The following is a 20,566-nucleotide window of genomic DNA, read 5'->3' on the forward strand; positions in this document are numbered from 1 at the left end:
GCCAGGCTGGTCTCGAACTCCTCACCTCAGGTGATCCACCCGCCTCGGCCTCCCTAAGTGCTGGGATTACATGCAAGAGTCACTGCACCCAGCCAGAACTGGGCTCAATTCTGAATACAGCTTGGACAAGGGGGATATAGCCAAGGAGCAAGGTGGAGGTCATTGAGTAGACTACTATTAAGAGGAAACGTTGGGAAATAGGGGGATTCTGGCTAAACAGACTTAACAGGATTCCTCCTGAAGGCAGCCAGGGTGATCAGACACCAAGAGTAGGTGATGAAGAATTTGGCCAGATATTGGAGCATGATCAGATACTGCAGGTGGGGGGTTCGTTCTAAACCAACTTAGCAGTATTCTTGCTACAATAAAGATGGACACCAAGGTCGAGGCCTAGAGAGCTTAGAGGAGCTTGACTAAAGTTTAGTCAAGGAGAGAGTCTTTGTCCAGTGGCATAGTTTGAAGTAATTACAATGGTATAGTCTTTTAAAAGATTTATTGCCTGATAAGTTGCTTTTGTTTTTAGCTTGCCTACCTATACAGTTCTATTAAGCCAGGTGTGGTGGCTCACGCCTGTAATCCTTGCACTTTGGGAGGCTAAGGCAGGAGGATCACTTGAGGCTAGGAGTTTAAGACCAGCCTACGCAACTTTTATCATCTCTACAAAAAAAAAATTTTAATTATCTGGGTGTGGTGGTGCATGCCTGTAGTCCCAGCTACTTGGGATACTGAAGTGAGAGCATTGTCTGAGTTCAGGAGCTTGAGGTTGTGGTAAGCTAAGATTGCACCACTCCACTCCTGCCTGGGTAACATCTAGAGATGCTATCTCTAAAAATAAAATAGTCCTGTTGAAAACATTTTGACTAGAACAATTTCGTCTCCGAAAACAATTTTATTTCCTCCTCAAAAACAAGTTTGATCGCCTCCCCCAAATTAAAATGGTATATAAACAGGACAAATGCTAAGTTGTTTAAAATGCTGGGGCAGTGGGTATAAACCATACATATGGTGCTTTAAAGAATCAAACAAAGTAGTATATGTAAAGTGTCTAGTACTTGGAACATACTGTGTATTCAGAAAAGGATTTTCTCCTTTTCCCTCCTGGAGGAAGGTTGGACAAAGAAGCACTGATCAGCAATAAACAAAGGCCTATGGGTTTTTTAAAAAGGCTATTGCAAAAAGCTCCTAGCTTTCCAGGTCCTAACAGCCTAAGGTGTGAGTTTTGTCCAACTCAAGCAGGAAAATACTGACTGAAGAACATAGTCCTGTCTCTCTGTACTCAGGCAGCTGTCTCGGCAATAGAGAACATACCCAGGGGACGGCTGTGCATTTTGTCTGGTACTTTGGCTGCCCTGTGAGCACAGAGCCCTTTTCTTTGTTGTGAATTCACGACTGCTTCTGGGCAACCTGCCTAGAAAGCTGGGGAACCGTCTCTGGCACCCATCTGCTGCACCCAGCTCCTGCCTGTTTAGGAACGTGATCTTACCAACTGCATTTAAATAATGGGTTTACCATAAACTTAATAGTCTGAGCTGTAAAATCCGCACCTGCTGTATTAGTCCATTTTCATACTGCTATGAAGAAATACCCAAGATTAGGTAATTTATAAAGAAAAAACAGTTTAATGGACTCACAGTTCCACATGGCTGGGGAGGCCTCATAATCATGGCGGAAGGCGAAAGAGGAGCAAAGGCACATCTTATATGGTGCCGGGCAAGAGAGCCTGTGCGGGGGAACTGCCCTTTGTACAACCATCAGATCTCGTGTGAGACTTATTCACTATCACGAGAACAGCATAGGAAAAACTCACTCCCATGATTCAATTACCTCGCACTGGGTCCCTCCCATGACACATGGGGATTTTGGGAGCTACAATTCAAGATGAGATTTGGGTGGGGTCGCAGCCAAACCATATCACCTGCCTTGAAGGTTGCTGGTCCCGTGTAGCCAGAAGCCTAACTGCCATTCTGTGATTGGATTTCCAGGGTTGGGCCCGGGCCCACCCCTTTCAGAAACTCTAAATTCATGACTTCTTGCCCTGCCTCTTGTAAGTGCTATTTTGCTCTAGTAATGAGAGCTCTTGAGCCTGTGTGTTCATTTAACCTAACACCCTGCAGAGCTGAGGCTTGGGTTTTTGCCAACTCCTTGTGGGATGGAGAATCCAAGGAATCTGGCCTCCTGGAAGCGAGGAAGGATCTGCATATGTGAACAGCAGTGTGCGACAGGAGAGTCAAGCCAGGGAGCAGGCAGAGTTGCAGGGCAGCCCTCTGCATGGCTCCTAACAGCCTCTTCTTTCTCTAGGTATGTGTACATTCCAGTGGGCGGGTCCCAGCATGGCCTGCTGGGGACACTGTTTTCCACGGCGATGACATTTGCATTTGTGAGCTACTGGCATGGCGGCTACGACTACCTCTGGTGCTGGGCAGCGCTCAACTGGCTGGGAGTCACCGTGGAGAATGGAGTCCGGAGGCTGGTGGAGATTCCCTGCATCCAGGACAGTCTGGTGAGCAGGGTCCTTGCTTCTGTGTTAGGGGACAGCTGAGCTACGCAGATTAGGTCTGGGAGGGATGGGGCCATCAGATTCCCTGCCCTCACCGTGGGCCCTTTCTGCTAGGTTGGTTCAAAGTCCATATGCCTAGAGACAAGACATCTGGAAAAGAAGCTTCTGTAGTGCTTATGTGTGTTTGTGTGTGTGTATGCGTATATATAACTATAAAAAATGTATTATGTAAAAATTAGAAAATTTAAACAAGAAAAAAACCTCCCTTCAACAGAAACCATGTTAAGATCCATTCTTCTAAATTTTTTCTATGTGTTTATACAAACAGACATATGTATGTAACATTAAAACAAATGCTATTACAGAGAGATGATTGTATCTGGACCACCTGTTTAAGTCACTGAGTCCATACCTAACCACCCTTTTTAATGGCTACATAGAATTCCCTTATGTGGATATGCCATAATTTATTTTAGTCTCCTATTATTAGTAATCATATTATTCTAAAGGTTTTTTGCAGCTGTCCACTGGATTAAAATGAATATCATAACCAGGATGAATTCTCCTAAGTGAAATTTCCAGGTTCAAGGTTTTTCTCTTCTTTAATGTTCCTTATGTATATTGCCTATTAACCTTAACTGCCCTGTAGACAAAAGTACACTGGTTTATGTTTCTACCAATGGCGCATAAGAATGACCTTGCTAATATTGAGTATAACTGGAATTTTAAATCCTGATGGGTGTTGTATATAGTAGTATAAAAAACAACTAAGGTTTTAAGAAACAGTTCAACTTTACAGGAAAGTGAGTTGGAAAATCAATTAAGCGTTTCTCTTTACACATATATTTTAAGTGATTTTAAACTATGGGCATAGCTTTTATCTTGCAAATGTGGTATATGATATATTACAATCTTGTCGGAAATCATCAGTTCTGAAGATGCAGCAATATCCCTCTAACCCCAAAAAAAGTAGCTAAAAAGAAATGTGCTGGCATCAGGGTTCATGGCAGGCAATCACACACAGAAAATTTGAAAAATGATTAATGTGGCTATATTCCACCAATATGAATAACTAAAGCAAATGCACTTTAAAAAACCCTGTCAAAACAGAATACATTTACATATGTTTTTATAAAGATAGCCATAGTACAAGTGGACAGTTATTTCAATAAAAACTGAAATAAACTGAGTAGTCAAACAACACATTGGAGGGGATTTAAATATGCTCATGTATGTATAAAGATAAATATTTTTCCAGCCATCAGCAGGAAGGAAATGCCAGTGGATTCTAATAGAAAATGGTATTTCAGTGAAAGCCATGGCTATGTAACACACAGGAAAACGAAAAAGGATGGTATCATAAAGATTTTAATCTTCCCTCAAATCTGAGCATTCTGCTCCAAAGCCTGAAAACACAGTTATCACCTTTGAAAGACAGAAGGTTCTTTTCAGTCCTGTCTGTAGCCCTGTAACTCATTTCTGTGCTGTTTCATGAAGCAGCTAACATTAACCTTGAACTTAATGTTAAGCAGTGCTCTGTGGCCTTTGAGCCATAGCTTATGCTAGTAATAATTTTAGAAATCTAAAACGTTGGAGTAACCCAACTGTGCCATGTAGCCTGTGGCCTGTTCATTTTGGTTCAAAATAAATCAAGGCATCAGGCACATTTACTCACAGGATGAAGCTCTTGCCTGTCTACCTTGCTCCATCACAGCTTGCTTCAGGACTCACTCATTCACCTCACTTGACCTTCCATCTATAATTCAGGTACCTTGGTACATAGTAATTTTTGATATGCATTTTCTTGGCAAAATATTTGTCTTATATGTTGCAAATGTGATGTTTGACTTGCATCTTTATTGAGCAAGAATATATTTTATGAAACCTATTTTTATCACCTACAAGCCTGGTAGGAGGTGACGGCTATTTAGACAATGTACTCCTTGAGTACATGGCCAGGTTCCCATTACTCTGTTTATCCCCATTGTCTGAGTGAGCCTCAGTGTTGTCAGTGTACAATTAGTGCTTTCATATCAGATCGATTCTTCAGTTCTTCCTCCACTTGTCCAGACATAGAGTCTTCCTCCAGTACCCTGTTTCTTGTGTAGTTCCACACAACATCCAAATGCACACAAATTTTTGAGGGAACTGTTTCCCCACTTAGTTTACCCTTCCTCTCTCTTTCCATGAATCAGTTTCCTGTTCTTCTGTCAAAATCCAAATGAAGACTTACTGCCTCTGTGAGTTCATTCTGCATGCCCCTCACGTCCTCAGTATTATTCAGAGTTCTCCAGAGAAACGGATCAATAGGGTGTGTGTGTGTTTGGGTGGGCGGGCGGGGGTGGGGTGTGGTAGGGATGATGGTAAAGAAATTTAGTGTACAGAATTAGACCGTGTGATTTTGTAGGCTGAGAAATTCAGACCCAGGAGAGCTAATGGTGTAAGTTCCAGTCCAAAAAAAAAAAAAAAAAAAAGGCAAGAGAAGACCAGTGTCCTAGCTCAAAGACAGGCTTGAAGACAGAAAAAAATACTGTCTTAACTTTCTGTTCTATTTAGAACTTCAACAGATTGGATGAGGCCCACTCACATTGGGGAAGGAAATCTGCTTTCTTCAGTCTACTGATTCAAATGTTAATCTCATCCAGAAACACCTTCACCAGAACACCCATGAATAATATTTAAGTGAATATTTGGGCCCATTCAGGTTTACAAATAAAATTAACCATCACACCCTTTCTTCATGGTGCATATCCTTCATCTGTTTTATTAAGATAGATTAGCAGATGTCTAAATAAAAAAAACTATTTTTTCTTTGTCATATCGTCTTTTCAAAAAATGTTTGCAGGTACATAGTAGGTGTTTGTATTTATGGGGTACCTGAGATATTTTGATACAAGCATGCAATGTGTAATTATCACATGATGGTAAATAGGGTATCCATCATCTCAAGCATTTATGCTTTCTTTGCGTTACAACCAATCCAATTATACTCTTCCAGTCAGTTTTAAATATATAATAATTGTTGACTGCAGTCACCTTGTTGTGCTACCAAATACTATGACTTATTAATTCTATATAACTATATTTTTATGCTCATTAACCATCCTTCCACCCAACTACCCTTCCAGGCCTCTGGTCATCATCCTTTTACTCTCTGTCTCCACAAGTTCAGTTGTTTTAATTTTTAACTCCCACAAACAAGTGAGAACATGTGAAGTTTGTCTTTCTGTGCCTGGTTTATTTTCCTTAATTACTTCCAGTTCCATCCATGTTGTTGCAAAGGATAGGCCCTCATTCTTTTTTATGGCTGAATGATACGCCATTGGGTATATGTACCACATTGTCTTTATTTGTCTGTTGATGGACACTTAGATTGCTTCCAAATCTTGGCTATTGTGAATAGTACTATAGTAAACACGGGAGTGCAAATATCTCTTTAATTTACTGATTTCCTTTCTTTTGAGTATATCCCAAACCATAGGACTGCTGAATCATATGATAATTCTGTTTTTAGTTTTTTGAGGAACCTGCGAACTGTTTTCCATAGTGGTTGTATTAATTTACATTCCCACCAACAGTGTACAATGATGCCCTTTTCTCCACATCCTTACCAGCATTCGTTATTGTCTGTCTTTTAGATAAAGCCATTTTAACTGGGGACAGATAATATCGTATTGTAGTTTTGACTTGAATTTTTCTGACTTTAATGTTGAGCGCTTTTTCATATACCTGTTTGCCACTTGTATGTCATCTTTTTCGAAATGTCTATTCAGATCCTTTGCCCATTTCTTAATCAGATTATTAGGTTTTTTTTTCCTGCAGAGTTGTTTGAGCTCCTTATATATCCTGGCTATTAATCCCTTGTCAGATGGACAGTTGACAAATATTTTCTCCTATTCTGTGGGTTGTGTCTTCACTTATTGATTGTTTCCTTTACTGTGCGGAAAACTTTAAACTTGATGTGATCCCATTTGTCCATTTTTGCTTTGGTTGTGTATTACTAAAGGATTATTTGCTAACTCCAGTGTCCTGGCAAGTTTTTCCAATGTATTTTTTTAGTAGTTTCATATTGCGAGACCTTAAATTTAAGTCCTTAGTTCATTTTGATTTGATTTTTTTAATATGGTGAGAGAGAGGGGTCTAGTTTCATTCTTCTTTATATGGATATCCAGTTTTCCCAGCACCATTTTTTGAAGAGATTGTCCTTTCCCCAGTGTATGTTATTAGCACCTTTGTTGAAAATGAGTTCACTGTAGATGTGTGGATTTGTTTCCAGGTTCTCTATTCTGTTCCATTGATCTATGTGTCTGTTTTTGAGCAATACCATACTATTTTGGTTACTATAGCTTTATAGTATATTTTGAAGTTAAATAATGTGATTCATCCAGTTTTGCTCTTTTTGTTCGGAATAGCTTTGGCTATTCTGTGTCTTTTGTGGTTCCATATAAGTTTTAGGATTTTTTTTTATTTCTGTGAAGAATGTCATTAGTATTTTGATAGAGATTGCATTGAAACTGTAGATTACTTTAGATAATATGGATGTTTTAACAATATTGATTATTTCAGTCCATGAACATGGAATATCTTTCCATTTTTTGTATCCTCTTCAATTTCTTTCATCAGTGTTTTATAATTTTCATTGTGGGGATCTTTCACTTCTTGGTTAATTCCTAGGTATTTAATTTTATTCGTAGCTATTATAATTGGGATTACTTTCTTGATTGCTTTCTTTAGTCTGGCTAAAGGCTTGTCAATTATATGAATCTTTTGAAAAAACAAACTTTTCATTTCATTGATTTTGTATTTTCATTGTTTCAATTTTATGTATTTCATCTCTGATCTTTATTGTTTCCTTTGTTCTAATTTTGGGTTTGGTTTGCTCTTACTTTTCTAATTCTTTAAGGTGCATCATTAGGTTATTTTTAGTTTTTCGACTTTTCTGATGTAGGTGCCTATAGCTATAACTTTCGTCTTAGTATTTCTTTCGCTGTATCCCATCGGTTTTGGCATGTTGTGTATCCATTATCATTTGTTTCAAGGAGTTTTTCAATTTCTTTTTTAAGTTCTTCATTGACCCTCTGTCATTCAGGAGCATACTGTTTAATTTCCCTGTGTTTGTATAGTTTCCGAAATTCCTCTTGTTATTGATTTCTGCTTTTATTCCATTGTTCAGAGAAGGTAGTGGATATAATTTCATTTTGTAAAATGTTTTAAGACTGATTTTGTGGCCTAACATATGGTCTATCCTTGATAATGATCCATATGTGGAGGAGAAGAATGTGTGTTCTGCAGCCGTTGGATGAAATGTTCTGTAGATGTCGATTAGGTCCATTTGACCTGTGCTGCAGGTTAAAGCTGATGTTTCTTTGTTGATGTTCTGTTTGGATGATCTGTCTATTTCTGAAAGTGGGGTGTATAATTTCTTCAGCTGTTATTGGGATATCTCTCTTTAGCTCTAATAATATTTGCTTTAGACATCTGGGTGCTCCAATATTGGTTGCATATATTATTTACAACTGTTATATCTTCTTGCTGAATTGATCCCTTTATCATTGTATAATGATGGTATATGTATCTTTGTCTCTTTTTATAGTTTTTGTCTTGAAATCTATTTTTCTGATGTAAGTATAGCTGCTGATGTGTTGTCTTGAAATCTATTTTGGTTTCCATTGGCATGGAATATCTTTTTCCATTTCTTTACTTTCAGTCTATGTGTCTTTATAAGTTAAGTGTGTTTCTTGTAGCCCACAGATCATGGGGTCCTGTTTTTTAATCTATATGTGTTTTTTAATCTATTCAGCCACTCTGTCTTTTGATTGGAGAGTTTAGTCCATTTACATTCAACATTGTTATTTATAAATTAGGACTTCCTCTTGCCATGTTACTATTCATTTTCTGTTTTGTGGTCTTCTTTCCCTCCTTTCTGTCTTTTAGTGAAAGTGATTTTCTCTGGTGGTGTGTTTTAATTTGTTGCTTTTTTGTGTATCTGTTGTGTGTTTTTTTGTTTGAAATTACCATGAGGCTTGCAAATAATCTTATCACCCGTTATTTTAAACTGATGACATCTTAACACTGATTGCATAAACAAATTAATAAGCAAAGAGAAAACAAATAAAAACTCTACACTTTAACTTTGTACTACTTTTAACTTCTTGTTGTTTTTATTTATATCTCATTGTACTGTTTATGTCTTTAAAAGTTGTTGTTGTTATTATTTGTTACTGGTTTGTGTTTTAGTCTTTCTACTCAATATATGAGTAGTTTGTAGGCCACAATTACATTGTCATAGTATTCTGTGTTTTCCTGTGTACTTGATATTGCCAATGAGTTCTGCACCTTCAGATGATTTCTTATTGCTTATTAACATCCTTTTCTTTCAGACTGAAGAACTACCCTTGGCATTTCTTGCAGGACAGTTCTGGTGTTGATGAAATTCCTCAGCTTGTTTGTCTAGGCAAGTCTTTATTTCTCCTTCATGTTTGAAGGATATTTTTGCTGGATATATTATTTTAGGATAAAAGTTTTTTTCCTTTAGCACTGTGTGTCTTCTACCCTCCCCTGAATTGTAAGATTTCCATTGAAAAATATTCTGCCGGATGTATTAGAGCTCCAATGTATGTTATTTATTTCTTTGCTCTCGTTGCTTTTCAGATTCTTTCTTTATCCTTGACTTTGGGAGTTTGATTATCTTGAGGTAGTCTTATTTGGGTTAAATCTATTTGATGTTCAGTAACCTTCTTGTTCTTGAATACTGATATCATTCTCTAGTTTGGGAAGTTCTCTGATACTATCTCTTTGGATAAATGTTCTACCCCTGTCTTTTCCTCTCTTTACCTCCCTTTTAAGGCCATTAACTCTTAGATTTGCCTCTTTGAAGCTGTTTTCTAGATCTTATAGGCATGCTTCATTCTCTTATTTTATTTTTTATCTCCTCTGACTGTATTTTCTTATAGCTCATCTTCAAGTGTGCTAATTCTTTCTTCTGCTTGATCAATTCTGCTAAGAGACTCTGAGGAATTTTTCAGTGTGTCAGTTGCATTTTTCATCTCCAGAATTCCTGCTTGATTCTTTGTAATTATTTCAGTGTCTGTTAAATTTATCTGATAGGGTTCTGAATTCCTTCTCTGTTTTGTCTTGAACTTCATTTAGTTTCCTCAAAGCAGCAATTTTGAATTCTCTACCTGAAAGGTCACATATCTTTGTGTCTCAGCAATTTGTTTCTGGTGCCTTCTTTAGTTCATTCAGTGAGGTCATATTTTCATGGATGGTTGTCATGCTTGTGCATGGTACAATAGTATTTGGGCATTGAAGAGTTAGGTGTTTATTGTAGTCTTCACAGTTTGGGCTTCTTTGTACCTATGCTTCTTGGGAAGGCTTTCCAGGTATTTGAAGGGACTTGGGCATTGTGATCTAAGTTTTTGGTTGCTCTAACTGTATTTACATTATGGGGCACCCCATGTCCAGTAATGCTGTGAGTCTTGCAGAGTCATGGAAGTACCACCTTGGTTATCTTAGAGAAGATCCAGAAGAATTATCTGGATTGCCAGGAAAAGACTCTTGTTCTCTTCCCTTACTTTCTCCCGAACAAATGGAGTCTGTGTGCTAAACTGGCTAGAGCTGGAGGTGGAGTGACACAAAAACTCCTGCGGGCCACCACCACTGGGACTGCACTGGGTCAGACCTGAAGTCAGCACAGTACTGGGTCTTGCCCATGACCTACAGTAACTACTGCCTGGCTACCACCTATGTTTGCTCAAGGCTCTAGGTTTCTATAATCAGCAGGTGGCAAAGCCAGCCAGACTTGTATCCTTCCCTTCAGGGTTATGGGTTCCTCCTGGTCCTGGGTGGGTCCTAAGATGCCATCCAGGAGCCAGGTCCTGGAGTCAGAAACCTTAGGAATCTACTTGGTGCATTATTCTACTACAGCTGAGCTGGCACCCAGGCTGCAGTATAAAGTCCTTGCCACTCTGCCTTCTCCTTTCCACAAGCAGAGGAGTCTTTTCTCATGGCTACCACCACCCTAGGCCTGTGGCAAGTATTGCTTGGCTATTGCCAGTGTTCATTCAGCCTCCAAGGGCTCTTCATTCAGCTTGTGATGAATGCTGCCAAGCCTGGGTCCTTCCTTTCAGGACAGTAGACTCCCTTCTAGCCCAGGACAGGTGCAGAAATGTCTGAGCCAAAACCTGGAACTGGAAACCCAAGAGCCTACTCGGTGCTCTACTCCACTGTGGGTGAGCTGGTACCTTGGCTGCAAAACAAAGTCCTCTTTCCTCTTCCCTCTTCTTTTCTCAAGCAGGAGGAGTTCCCCATAGCTACCACAACAGGGAATGTGCTATGTCATGCCTGAAGCCAGCAAATCTCTGAGTCATACCAAAGGTCCACAGCAAGCACTGCCTGGCTACCACTGTTGATTATTCAGGGCCTAAGGGCTCTTTTGTCAACAGGTGATTTATTTTGCCAGGACTGCATCCTTCCCTTCAAAACAGTGGGTTCTCTTTTAGCCCAGGATGTGTCTAGAAATGTTGTCTGGGAGGTAGGGGTTGGGATGGAGGCCTCAGAACTCTGCCTGGCCCCCTATCTTACTGTGGCTGAGCAGGTATCCAAATTGCAAGACAAAGTTGTCTTTATTCTTCTGTCTCCTCTTCTCAAGCAGAAGTTTGAAAGGAATCTGTCTTGGGGCTGTGAGCTATGCTGCCTGGGGTTGGGAGAGGGGTGATGCAAGCACTCCCTTGGATGCCCTGGCTGGTGTCTCACTAGGTCACATGTCCCTGAAATCAACTGGCTTGAAGTTCAGCAAAGTATGAGGACTTGCTCAGGAATCAGTCCTTGTTTCCTAGACTACCTTTCAAGTTTATTTATGACCTTGGAGTCCCTTAGCCTTTGGGGAAAAGGGTTGCTGGAATCCAAGTTCTGACTTCGGGGGATGGATGCTTCCCCGCTGACTAGGGCTGCTCTAAGTGCCGCCTCCATGGGCACTGGGCTGAGTTCTGCCCAGTATCGCTTCCTACTGTGACAGGGCAGCCCTGAGTTCCAGTGCCAAGTCCCACAGTCACTGTGATCTTTCTCCCCCAAGTGTACGAGTTGTTGCTCCATGCCATGTGGCTGCTGTTGGAGGATGGAGGAGACGTGGCATTGTAATTTAAGACTGTCTTTCCTACCCTCTTCAGAGCCACTTTCAGTGATATGAAGTTAAAACCAGGTACTGTGATTGCTCATCCAATTTTTGGTTCTTATAAGGGTGTGTTTTTATGTGTAGATAGTTGTTTAATTGGGTGTTCCTACAGGGAGAATGATTGGTGAAGGCTTCTATTTGGCCATCTTGCTTCACCTCCCACTTCTTTCATGTCTTCATCTTCAACCCCAAGGTCTTATTTGGGGATCAAAATACAGAAGAATTCTATTTCTTGGTGTTGGTAGACTGAGAGCTGAACATTCGCCCAAATACTTGTCAGAGCTGAGTGTTGGAAATAGGAAACCCTCTGATCGTCTACAGCAGGGTTGTCTGATAGAACATTTATGGTGACAGAAATGTTCATTGCACTGTCTAATACAGTAGCTACTAGCCCCATTGAGCACTTGAAATGTGGCTAGTGCCTATTTAAACTCTGAATTTTAAATATATTTAATTTTAGCTAATTTAGATCCCAGTATCTCCCATAAGGCTAGTGGCCACCATTTTAAACAGTGCAACTCTGGAACATACCCCCCTTCTAGAAAACGTAACGTGCTGAACCTCTTGACTTGGAAATCTCCCAGGTTTCGCACATGTAATACTGAGCTCATGCACCCCTACCTCCCAGTAATTCCAGCATACTGTCTTTCCCCAAATGACACCACCATCTATCTAGCTACTCAAGGCCAAAGCTATTATGTTATCCTTTGTACCTCTCTCCCCCTCAGATTCATCTGCATGTACTGTACATTCTACCTCCTAAGTAGACCTTGAATTTTTTTGTTTGTTTCTATTTCTACTGAAATCCTAATCCAAGCTGCTCTCATTTCTTTCCTGGTCTACCAAATAGCTTCTAACTAAATCCCTGCTGCCACTTCCTCCCCCTTCCATTTATTATCCTCATAGTCCTGACTGATATTTCTCCATAAAAACCTAGCCATGTTGCTGCCCTTTAAATCCTATAGTGACTCCCATTTTGTTAGAACCAGGTCCACAACATTTAAGATGACCTATGACACCCTATCTGATCTTTAACTTACTGCCTCTTCCCACTCCTCCCCCCATCACCTCTCTGTTCTTCTTTCCATTCATTACATACCTGGTCCCTCTAGCCTCAGCTCCCCAACACAGGTACTTCCATCTTCTAGAACGCTCTCTTTCCTTCCCTTCCACCCCTACTCATCCTTCAGATTTCAGCTCAAATGATATCTAGTTTGGCCCTCCTAACTCAATTAGATCCCATTTGATAATTTATTTTGGGTACCTTGTATATGTTCTCTTCTGCTATATTTATCACAGTTGAAATGGAAATTTTAACATAATTTATTCCCTCACTGAACTGTAAGCCTCACAAGGTCAGAAATACTGTATTCTTGACCCTTATCCCAATTCCTGGCACAATGCCTTGTTGAATAAAAGAAAGAATGAATGATCCTTTCTGACTTCATTGACTGAGGGGAGTTTAAGATGAAATAGGCTTATGCAGCAACATGAAGAATATAGATTGAACACTGAAAAAACTGACTAAGACTGAGAGTTATTGAGTATTGGGAGATTATCTTACTAAGCAGCAGCATAGATACAAATAGGTCTAGTGATGGCAAAATGCTGTTATAATGCTCAGTGCACAAAATATATATACAGGAAACAATGGGGTAAGGAGGAATTAGTCTTCCTGGTAGCCTGCTGCTTTATGAGAGAAGGGATTGTTGATTGTGACTCACTGAGACACAGAGCTGTAGGAAGCTGACAAAAGGCATTTTCACAAAGCATCCAAGCTCGGTGGATGTAGAGGAGTTACTGCTGGAGGACTGCGCTTTTTCTCTATACATGTACTCTCCAGGGAGCGAGGATTTCTGTTTGGCATTGAAATATTTTAATCAGAGGAAACATTTTGAAGTGACACCACTTCTTGCCAATTCTCGATTTGATCTCTCCTTTCACGGAAGGCTCCTTCAGGCTGCTTGTCGATTATTCCTACCCAAAGGAGAATCTATATCTCAAATAGTTCACCTACCCCCACCCCTGATTTCCATTTCATTGAATAATTTAAATTCGTTCTCCCCTCCCAGCCTTGCCTCCCCCTCTTTGCCCCAAGAGTGTCTTGCTGAGCTGATTTATATCCTCTCTGAAGCAGTAAAATTTCTATTTATAGACTTAATTGAGGAAACACACCTCTAGTGAAAACCACCGAGAATCAGTCTGATGGTTGTGGTAGGGATTTGATGTTCTGGGACATCAGAGAGAACCCAAAGACTCTATAGTGGTGGTAATTCAATTTATTGGCCATGTTGATCAGTTTGATTTTGAAGATAGAGAATTCCAAATTGGTTTTAAGAGATCAACCAATTTAAAAGTATTGTTGATTGTAAATTGACCAACATGATCCAAACTATGGTTATTTGATTCTGTAGAATCCTAACTTACCACTTGACAAGACATACATGTCTAGTTGTCCTGATTAGAAAACCTTTTTCCAGGGGTCAGTAGTCCAAGCCCTGACTAAGCCTCTGAGAGAGTATAAAGAAAATTTGAGAAGAGCTGTGGTGTTTGATAATGGCTCATGGCCTTCTATTCCTCCACCATTTGGATTTCTTTCAACAAATTGAAATCAAGCAGTTACTGGACATAAGCCATTTTCTCCAGAAAATGGTACCCTTTCTCGACTGAGCCCACTTAGGCATAGTCAGCATGGCTATTCATTTCTTAACTTATTCATTTAGGGAAAAAATTCTCAGCATCTTATGTGGGAGACACTTTGCACATTACTGAAGGACTCTAAACTGAATAAGACATGATCCCTGCCATGAATTAAGGTTCCTTGCCTGGCCTTCTATCAGAGTACTCATATTATGATGACTGCTTTGGATTAAAGATGTAATAAAACCATGAAACGGGAGCTTCCCTCTATGAAGAGCTAGGATATCTATATGACAAATGAACTTGCCTTTATAAACATAATAAAATGCTGATTGACCTAGCCTTCCCAGGCATTGCTTAGAAGAAAGGTCCAGGCTAGAGACAGAAATTTGGGAGCATATAGATGATATTTTGGAGCCATGAGAATATTTGAGACTCTTAGAGAAAGAGAGAGAGAGAGAGAGAGAATGTGCGCGTGCGTGTGTGCAAAGAGAAGAAAAGGCAGCCAGGGAACACCAGTATTGAGAAGTTGGATGGAGGAGGAGTTGAGGAGGAGGAAAATCTAGAAGGTGATTTCACAGAAACTAAGAAGAGGGGAGATTTCATGGAGGGGAAGTGGTCCATGGTGGTGATGCTACTCAGGGGTCGAGTAAAATGAGAGTGCTGGCAGTGAGAAAAGAAAGCTGTGAGAGTTCATCCCTACCCCCCAGGGCTTATGATCCAGATGGAGAGACGAGATATGCACAGACCAGTTGAGGGCCACTATGAGGCATTACATGCAGAGTGACCAGAATGAGGCACAGAGGCAGCTGATGTTCATGGCGGTCAGTGTGAGTGAAGCTTTTGGGAAAGGTTCATTAAAGAGCCAAGGCTTGAATAGCAACCTGGAGAATCAACTGTAGGATTTGGCTAGGGTCAGGAGGGAGAAGAAGACTGGCATTGCAGGCTGGGAGAACAGTGCACACGCTGCCTGAAGTCAGGCACGGGCATGCTGTTTCTAGGTCACGAGGCTGCCAAGACAAATGGGAGAAGGGTGGTTAGAGGGGCCACATGGTTCCCATATAAAGGGATTTGAATGCCATGCTTAGAAATTTAGAAACACAAACCACTTAACCAAACAGGAGAGCATTAAATTAACATATTAATCCCACACATCAAATTAGCCTGTTGTGCCAGCTTATTAGTGCTCACTCGGGCCTCTGGGTCTGGAAAAAGCAATGTGTGTTGTTATGAACAGTGCGTTCCTTGGTGGATTACGACCCGTTGGCACCCCCACGGCATTGTCTCCCAGTCCTAAGGATCATTAGCGATGCAGGAAACACACTATGCAATTCTCTGGTTATACATTTTCTTCTCTGTGGGAACTGGAAGCCTGAATCTTAACCTCTCTGGTCTAAGAGGCAGAATTCTGAAAATAATTCCACGTTAGTTCCAATATGTTTAGTATGACAAAAGCATTTTCAAAGGTTCTTTTTAACTTTCCATGACTGAGTCAGCTGACAGATAGAAGGCTTTGAAATAGAACCCATTTTCAGTTATTCCTGGACTGATGAGCGCCAGGACCGGCCAGTGCTTGGCCTTCTGCTGCCTTTCCCTGGCTGCTCAGTTTCTGCTGGAGCAAGACAGGTCACCTGCTCCAATCACCGGCTGCTATCATGGCATTCTTATACTTTCTCCCTGCTTAATGCAAAGGCTCACCTGGGACACCATAATCTCAGGAACGAGTACTGAGCCAAAGATGAGATCCACAGCGTAAATGTAAATGGTTGAAACTGGCTTTTCTTGGTGGTTTGTGGAGTTTGATTCTTCATCTGTGAGTCTCTGGTCTCTGTTTCTGCAGCACAGATGAATGGTGGTTGCTCTAATCACAGTCTAGTGCCTAGCAGCTTTCCATAGATGAACTTGGGAAAAACAAATAATCTTAGTACGTATATGTTGAAGCTTTGGCTGTGTCTTTCCAATTCTGGGTATCTTTTTTTCTCCCCTAAATCCAAATTACCCACCGGAGGTGACAAAGCTTGAATTTCCAGTGTTCCTGTTATTGATGAAAAGAAAAATAGCCCCCTTGTTTATTCCTAAAATAATATGCACATACTTACTGCACTATATTTTTACAATGTATATATATGTACATATGCTGTGACTATATGTGTGCAGCATGTGTGTGTGCACGCGTATGTACGCAGTTTTAAAGATCTGAGGCAGAGATGTGCAGGACTTCCAAAATAAGATTCTTCTAAAGTACCTCACATTCTTTCCAAGTCCTAGAAATAAACTCTGCTTTAAAAAGCCTTTCGAGCAGCTGCTGGTCTTGTTAGAGATAAGCTGGGTTGGTATTAATATACTTGTGATTACTGACATGTATTGAAACACACAATTTAAGTTGGATCTTGCTTTTTCTTCTGGTGTCAAACCTGCAGTTTACCTAATAGGCTGGAGTAATCGCTAGAACAGACACTGACTGTCCACGGAAGGGTAGGAAGCAAGGGTACAGTATAAAAGGTGAAGTTCATCCATCAAACTGACTGCAGCTATTAAAAGTGATGTTAAAATAGTTTTTTTGTTTTGTTTTGTTTTGAGACAGAGTCTAACTCTGTTGCCCAGCCTGGAGTTCAGTGGCACGATCTGGGTTCATTGCAACCTCCACCTCCCAGGTTCAAGTGATGCTCCTGCCTCAGCCTCCCAAGTAGCTGGGACTACAGGTGCATGCCACCATGCCTGACTCTCTCTCTCTCTCTCTATATATATATATGTGTGTGTGTGTGTGTGTGTGTATATATATATATATATACACCATGTTTTCACCATGTTAGCCAGAATGGTCTCGATCTCCTGATACCGTGATCCGCCCACCTCGGCCTCCCAAAGTGCTGGGATTACAGGCCTGAGTCACCGCACCTGGCCTAAAATAGTTTTTTTGAGAGGGAATGGGTTCTTGACATATTAGTTTAAAATGATCACCAAAGAATGATAGATTTAATAAAACCTTATTTTTATTTAAAAATACACATAAACAGAAAGGTATGTGACAGGTTATACACTAAAATAATCGTGGTGGTTAACTCTTACTGGTAGTATTATTTGTGATACATAGTTTCTTATTTTTGCTTATTTATATTTTCAACTTTTGCTACAGTAAATGCATACTGTTGTCTAACTAAAAATTATTGAGAGAGAGGTGAGCAGGACGGATTCACCCTAGGGAGGCTTTGACTAGCTGATCCTGAATGCTTGATTTATGTTAGAAATTGAAAGTTAGTCAGATGTAGTGGCTCATACCTATAATCCTAACACTTTGAGGGGCCAAGGTGGGAGAATCCTTTGAGGCCAGGAGTTCGAGACCAACCTGGGAGACACAGTGGGATACGTTTGCTACAAAAACAAATAAAAATCAGCCTGTTTTGATAGCATGTGCCTGTTGTCCCAAATACTCAGGAGACTGAGGTGGAAGATCGCTTGAGGCCAGGAGTTCCGTGCTATAGCATGCTATGATTTTACTTGGCGAATAGCTACTGTGCTCCAGTCTGGGCAACAGAGCAAGACTCAACAACAACAACAACAACAACAACAACAAAAAGAAAAAGAAAAAAGAAAAAAAAAAAAAGAAGAAGAAGAAGAACAAAGAAATTGAAGGTTAGAGTTGTCATTCTCCAGAACAAACTAGGTCTGTTGTAGTTGCCATCCTTTGCTAAAGAAGAAATGGTACCAGATACCGTACAAGAATTTCTCACATTTGTTATTTGATGTAACCACTGCAGCAAGCCTCCAGGGTAGGTGTTACTACCTCCAGTGTTACAGATAGGGAAACTGGAGACTGGGAAAGGTAAATAATTTATCTAGGAACACAGTTAAATGAGGAAGGGAGTCAAACCCAGTTATACATGATCTAAGCTTCCTGGATTTCAGACTAGAAGAATCTTTGTTTTGATAAACCTCTCCTACTTAGATCACCCGTTCACTTCATGTCTCTTTGCTGCTTATGCGTATTGGGCATTGGATTGATTAATATTCAGCCCTCAGTACTTGGACAACGTGGGTTTTGATTGTGTCTCCTCTCAACCTGTTTATCAAATAACTACTCTGAAAAATTGGTCCAACTAAAAAGGGAATGTTCACAGAGGGAATTTGACCACGTTATCTCATATGATGTTAACAGCAGCCTTATAGGTGTGTCTTATTATTCCCATTTTTACAAGGAAAAAAACTGAAACCTGAAAGTTTAAGTAAGATATATCCATGGTTCACACATCAAGCATGAATGTAATAAATAAATAAGCAAACAAGCAGCTTTCCTTCATCTCATTCTTGGGTCCCTTTCCCCAGCAACAGCAACGCAACATTCAATTCTCTTAGTTGTTTCTGATTTTTACTTCTTTCCAAAGTGTACACTAATTTTATTATTTCTTCATTTATGTTTCTTTCTTTCCTTCCTTCCTTCCTTCTTTCCTTCTTTCTTTCCTTCCTTCCTTCCTTCCTTTCTTCCTTCCTTCCCTCCCTCACTCCCTCCCTCCCTCCCTCCCTCTCTCTCTCTCTCTCTTTCTTTCTTTCTTTCTTTCTTTCTTTCTTTCTTTCTTTCTTTCTTTCTTTCTGTCTTTCTGTCTGTCTGTCTGTCTTTCTGTCTTTCTTTCTGTCTGTCTTTTCCTTTTTTGAGGCAGAGTTTTGCTCTTGTTGCCCAGGCTGGAGTGCAGTGGCTTGATCTTGGCTCACTGCAACCTCCACCTCCCGGATTCAAGCCATTCTCCTGCTTCAGCCTCCTGAGTAGCTGGGATTACAGGTGTGCACCACCACACCTGGCTAATTTTTTTATTTTTAGTAGAGATGGAATTTCACCATGTTGGCCAGGCTGGTCTCGAACTCTTGACCTCAGGTCAGGTCCACCTGCCTTGGCCTCCCAGAGTTCTGGTATTACAGGCATGAGCCACCACGCTCAGCCTATTTCTTCATTTATGAATTGTAACTATTAGCTGCTTTCTTCATGAAAGTTTAGCATCTTAGTCCTATTCCCTATTTTTCTTCTTAATATAATAACTCCATTTTGTTTGTTAATTCAGCACTCAGCACACCATGGTAAGTGTGGCTCACTGCCAAACTGTTTAATATAAGTGCATCTCCTTTCTTATAACTGTTTCTTCCACTTAGGTGAAGAATTGCCTTGCCATTTTTTTCTTTCATTAGTTTACTGTCCCTCCTGCTTCCCAGATTCTCCAATAGAACTGGAAAATCCCTCAGATGGAATTTTCCACATGGTCAGAGGTATCTGCTCATCTGTCTATTCTCTTCCTTTCCTGGAGAATCTCTCTTGATGCCCTTCCATCCCCTTTTCCCACCTGACTCACTGCTCTTTAGATGCTCTGTTTAGCTGTTGTACTGCTGCTTCCCTTCTCCTCTCTCCTTTAACAAATCCCTGTTTCTTTGTGCTGGGTCTTGTTTTTTTTTATTTTTATTTTTTTCTTTTTCTCCCTTGGTTTGATGGAGCACATCCTTTAGTAGCTTTTTAAGAAAAAGGCCATAAAGAGATAGTGTTTTGAGACCCTGTATTTTCAAAAATGTCTTATATTTACTCTCACACTTGACTGGGCACTGGATTTCAGGTTGAAAAGTAATTTGTCCTAAGAATTTTGAAGATATTATCTGTCTCCTAGCTTTTTGCTTTTCTATTGAGAAATGCCATTTTCATTAGTGTATGTATTCTGTTTTTTGCTCTGGAAGCATTACTGCAAACATCTTTGGTATATATCTAAAATTCTACTGTGCCCATTGTCCCTGCCTTTAAATTCTCTTTGATGCAATTTATCTATGAAAGAACTTTTATCCTGGGGGCAAAGGAGGAAGAGGGAAACCTCGGGCTCTATATGTTTATTACCCAGCTTTTTAACTAATCTCCCAGCTTTTTTCTTCTTCATGGGTTACTCTTGCCATCTGTGGTACCTGGTGCCTCTATGCCTGGGCCTTATGGGTGTTTGGTGTATAAATGACTTTCATGTCTTTGACATCTAGTATTTGGGTATCTCAAATCTACTAATTCTTTAATTTGCTCTATCTTATTAAAATGAGTTGTCTTTGCTCACCCTGCTCTTCCCTTCATTTTTTATCTGTGGATGTATACCTTTTTCAAATGTTTACTTGCATTTTAATGAGACTTACAAAGGGATCAGAGATGTTTATTATGTTTAATTGGATATCAGTAGAGGAGTTTTGTGTCCTATCACTTGGTGAATCATTCTTAGATTTTAAAATATTAAGATTACTTAAAAAGG

The 20,566-nt window shown here is 40.1% G+C and overlaps 1 protein-coding gene across 15 annotated transcripts in view; it reads left to right on the forward strand.

Moving 5' to 3' along the window:
• The window catches only part of HHAT (hedgehog acyltransferase), a 348,264-nt gene that overhangs the window by 258,247 nt on the left and 69,451 nt on the right, over nucleotides 1-20,566 (forward strand). For all 15 annotated transcript variants that reach the window (XR_012432735.1, XR_012432736.1, XM_065541220.2 and 12 more), the window contains one exon: nucleotides 2,299-2,500. Coding sequence is in view for 13 of the 15 variants with exons in the window: in XM_065541220.2 (XP_065397292.1) it covers nucleotides 2,299-2,500 (202 nt within the window). In the remaining 2 variants the exon portion in view is untranslated. The remainder of the gene's footprint in view (nucleotides 1-2,298; nucleotides 2,501-20,566) is intronic.

The sequence above is a fragment of the Macaca fascicularis genome, chromosome 1 (genome assembly GCF_037993035.2).
Source record: "Macaca fascicularis isolate 582-1 chromosome 1, T2T-MFA8v1.1".
NCBI classification, from domain to species: Eukaryota; Metazoa; Chordata; class Mammalia; order Primates; family Cercopithecidae; genus Macaca; species Macaca fascicularis.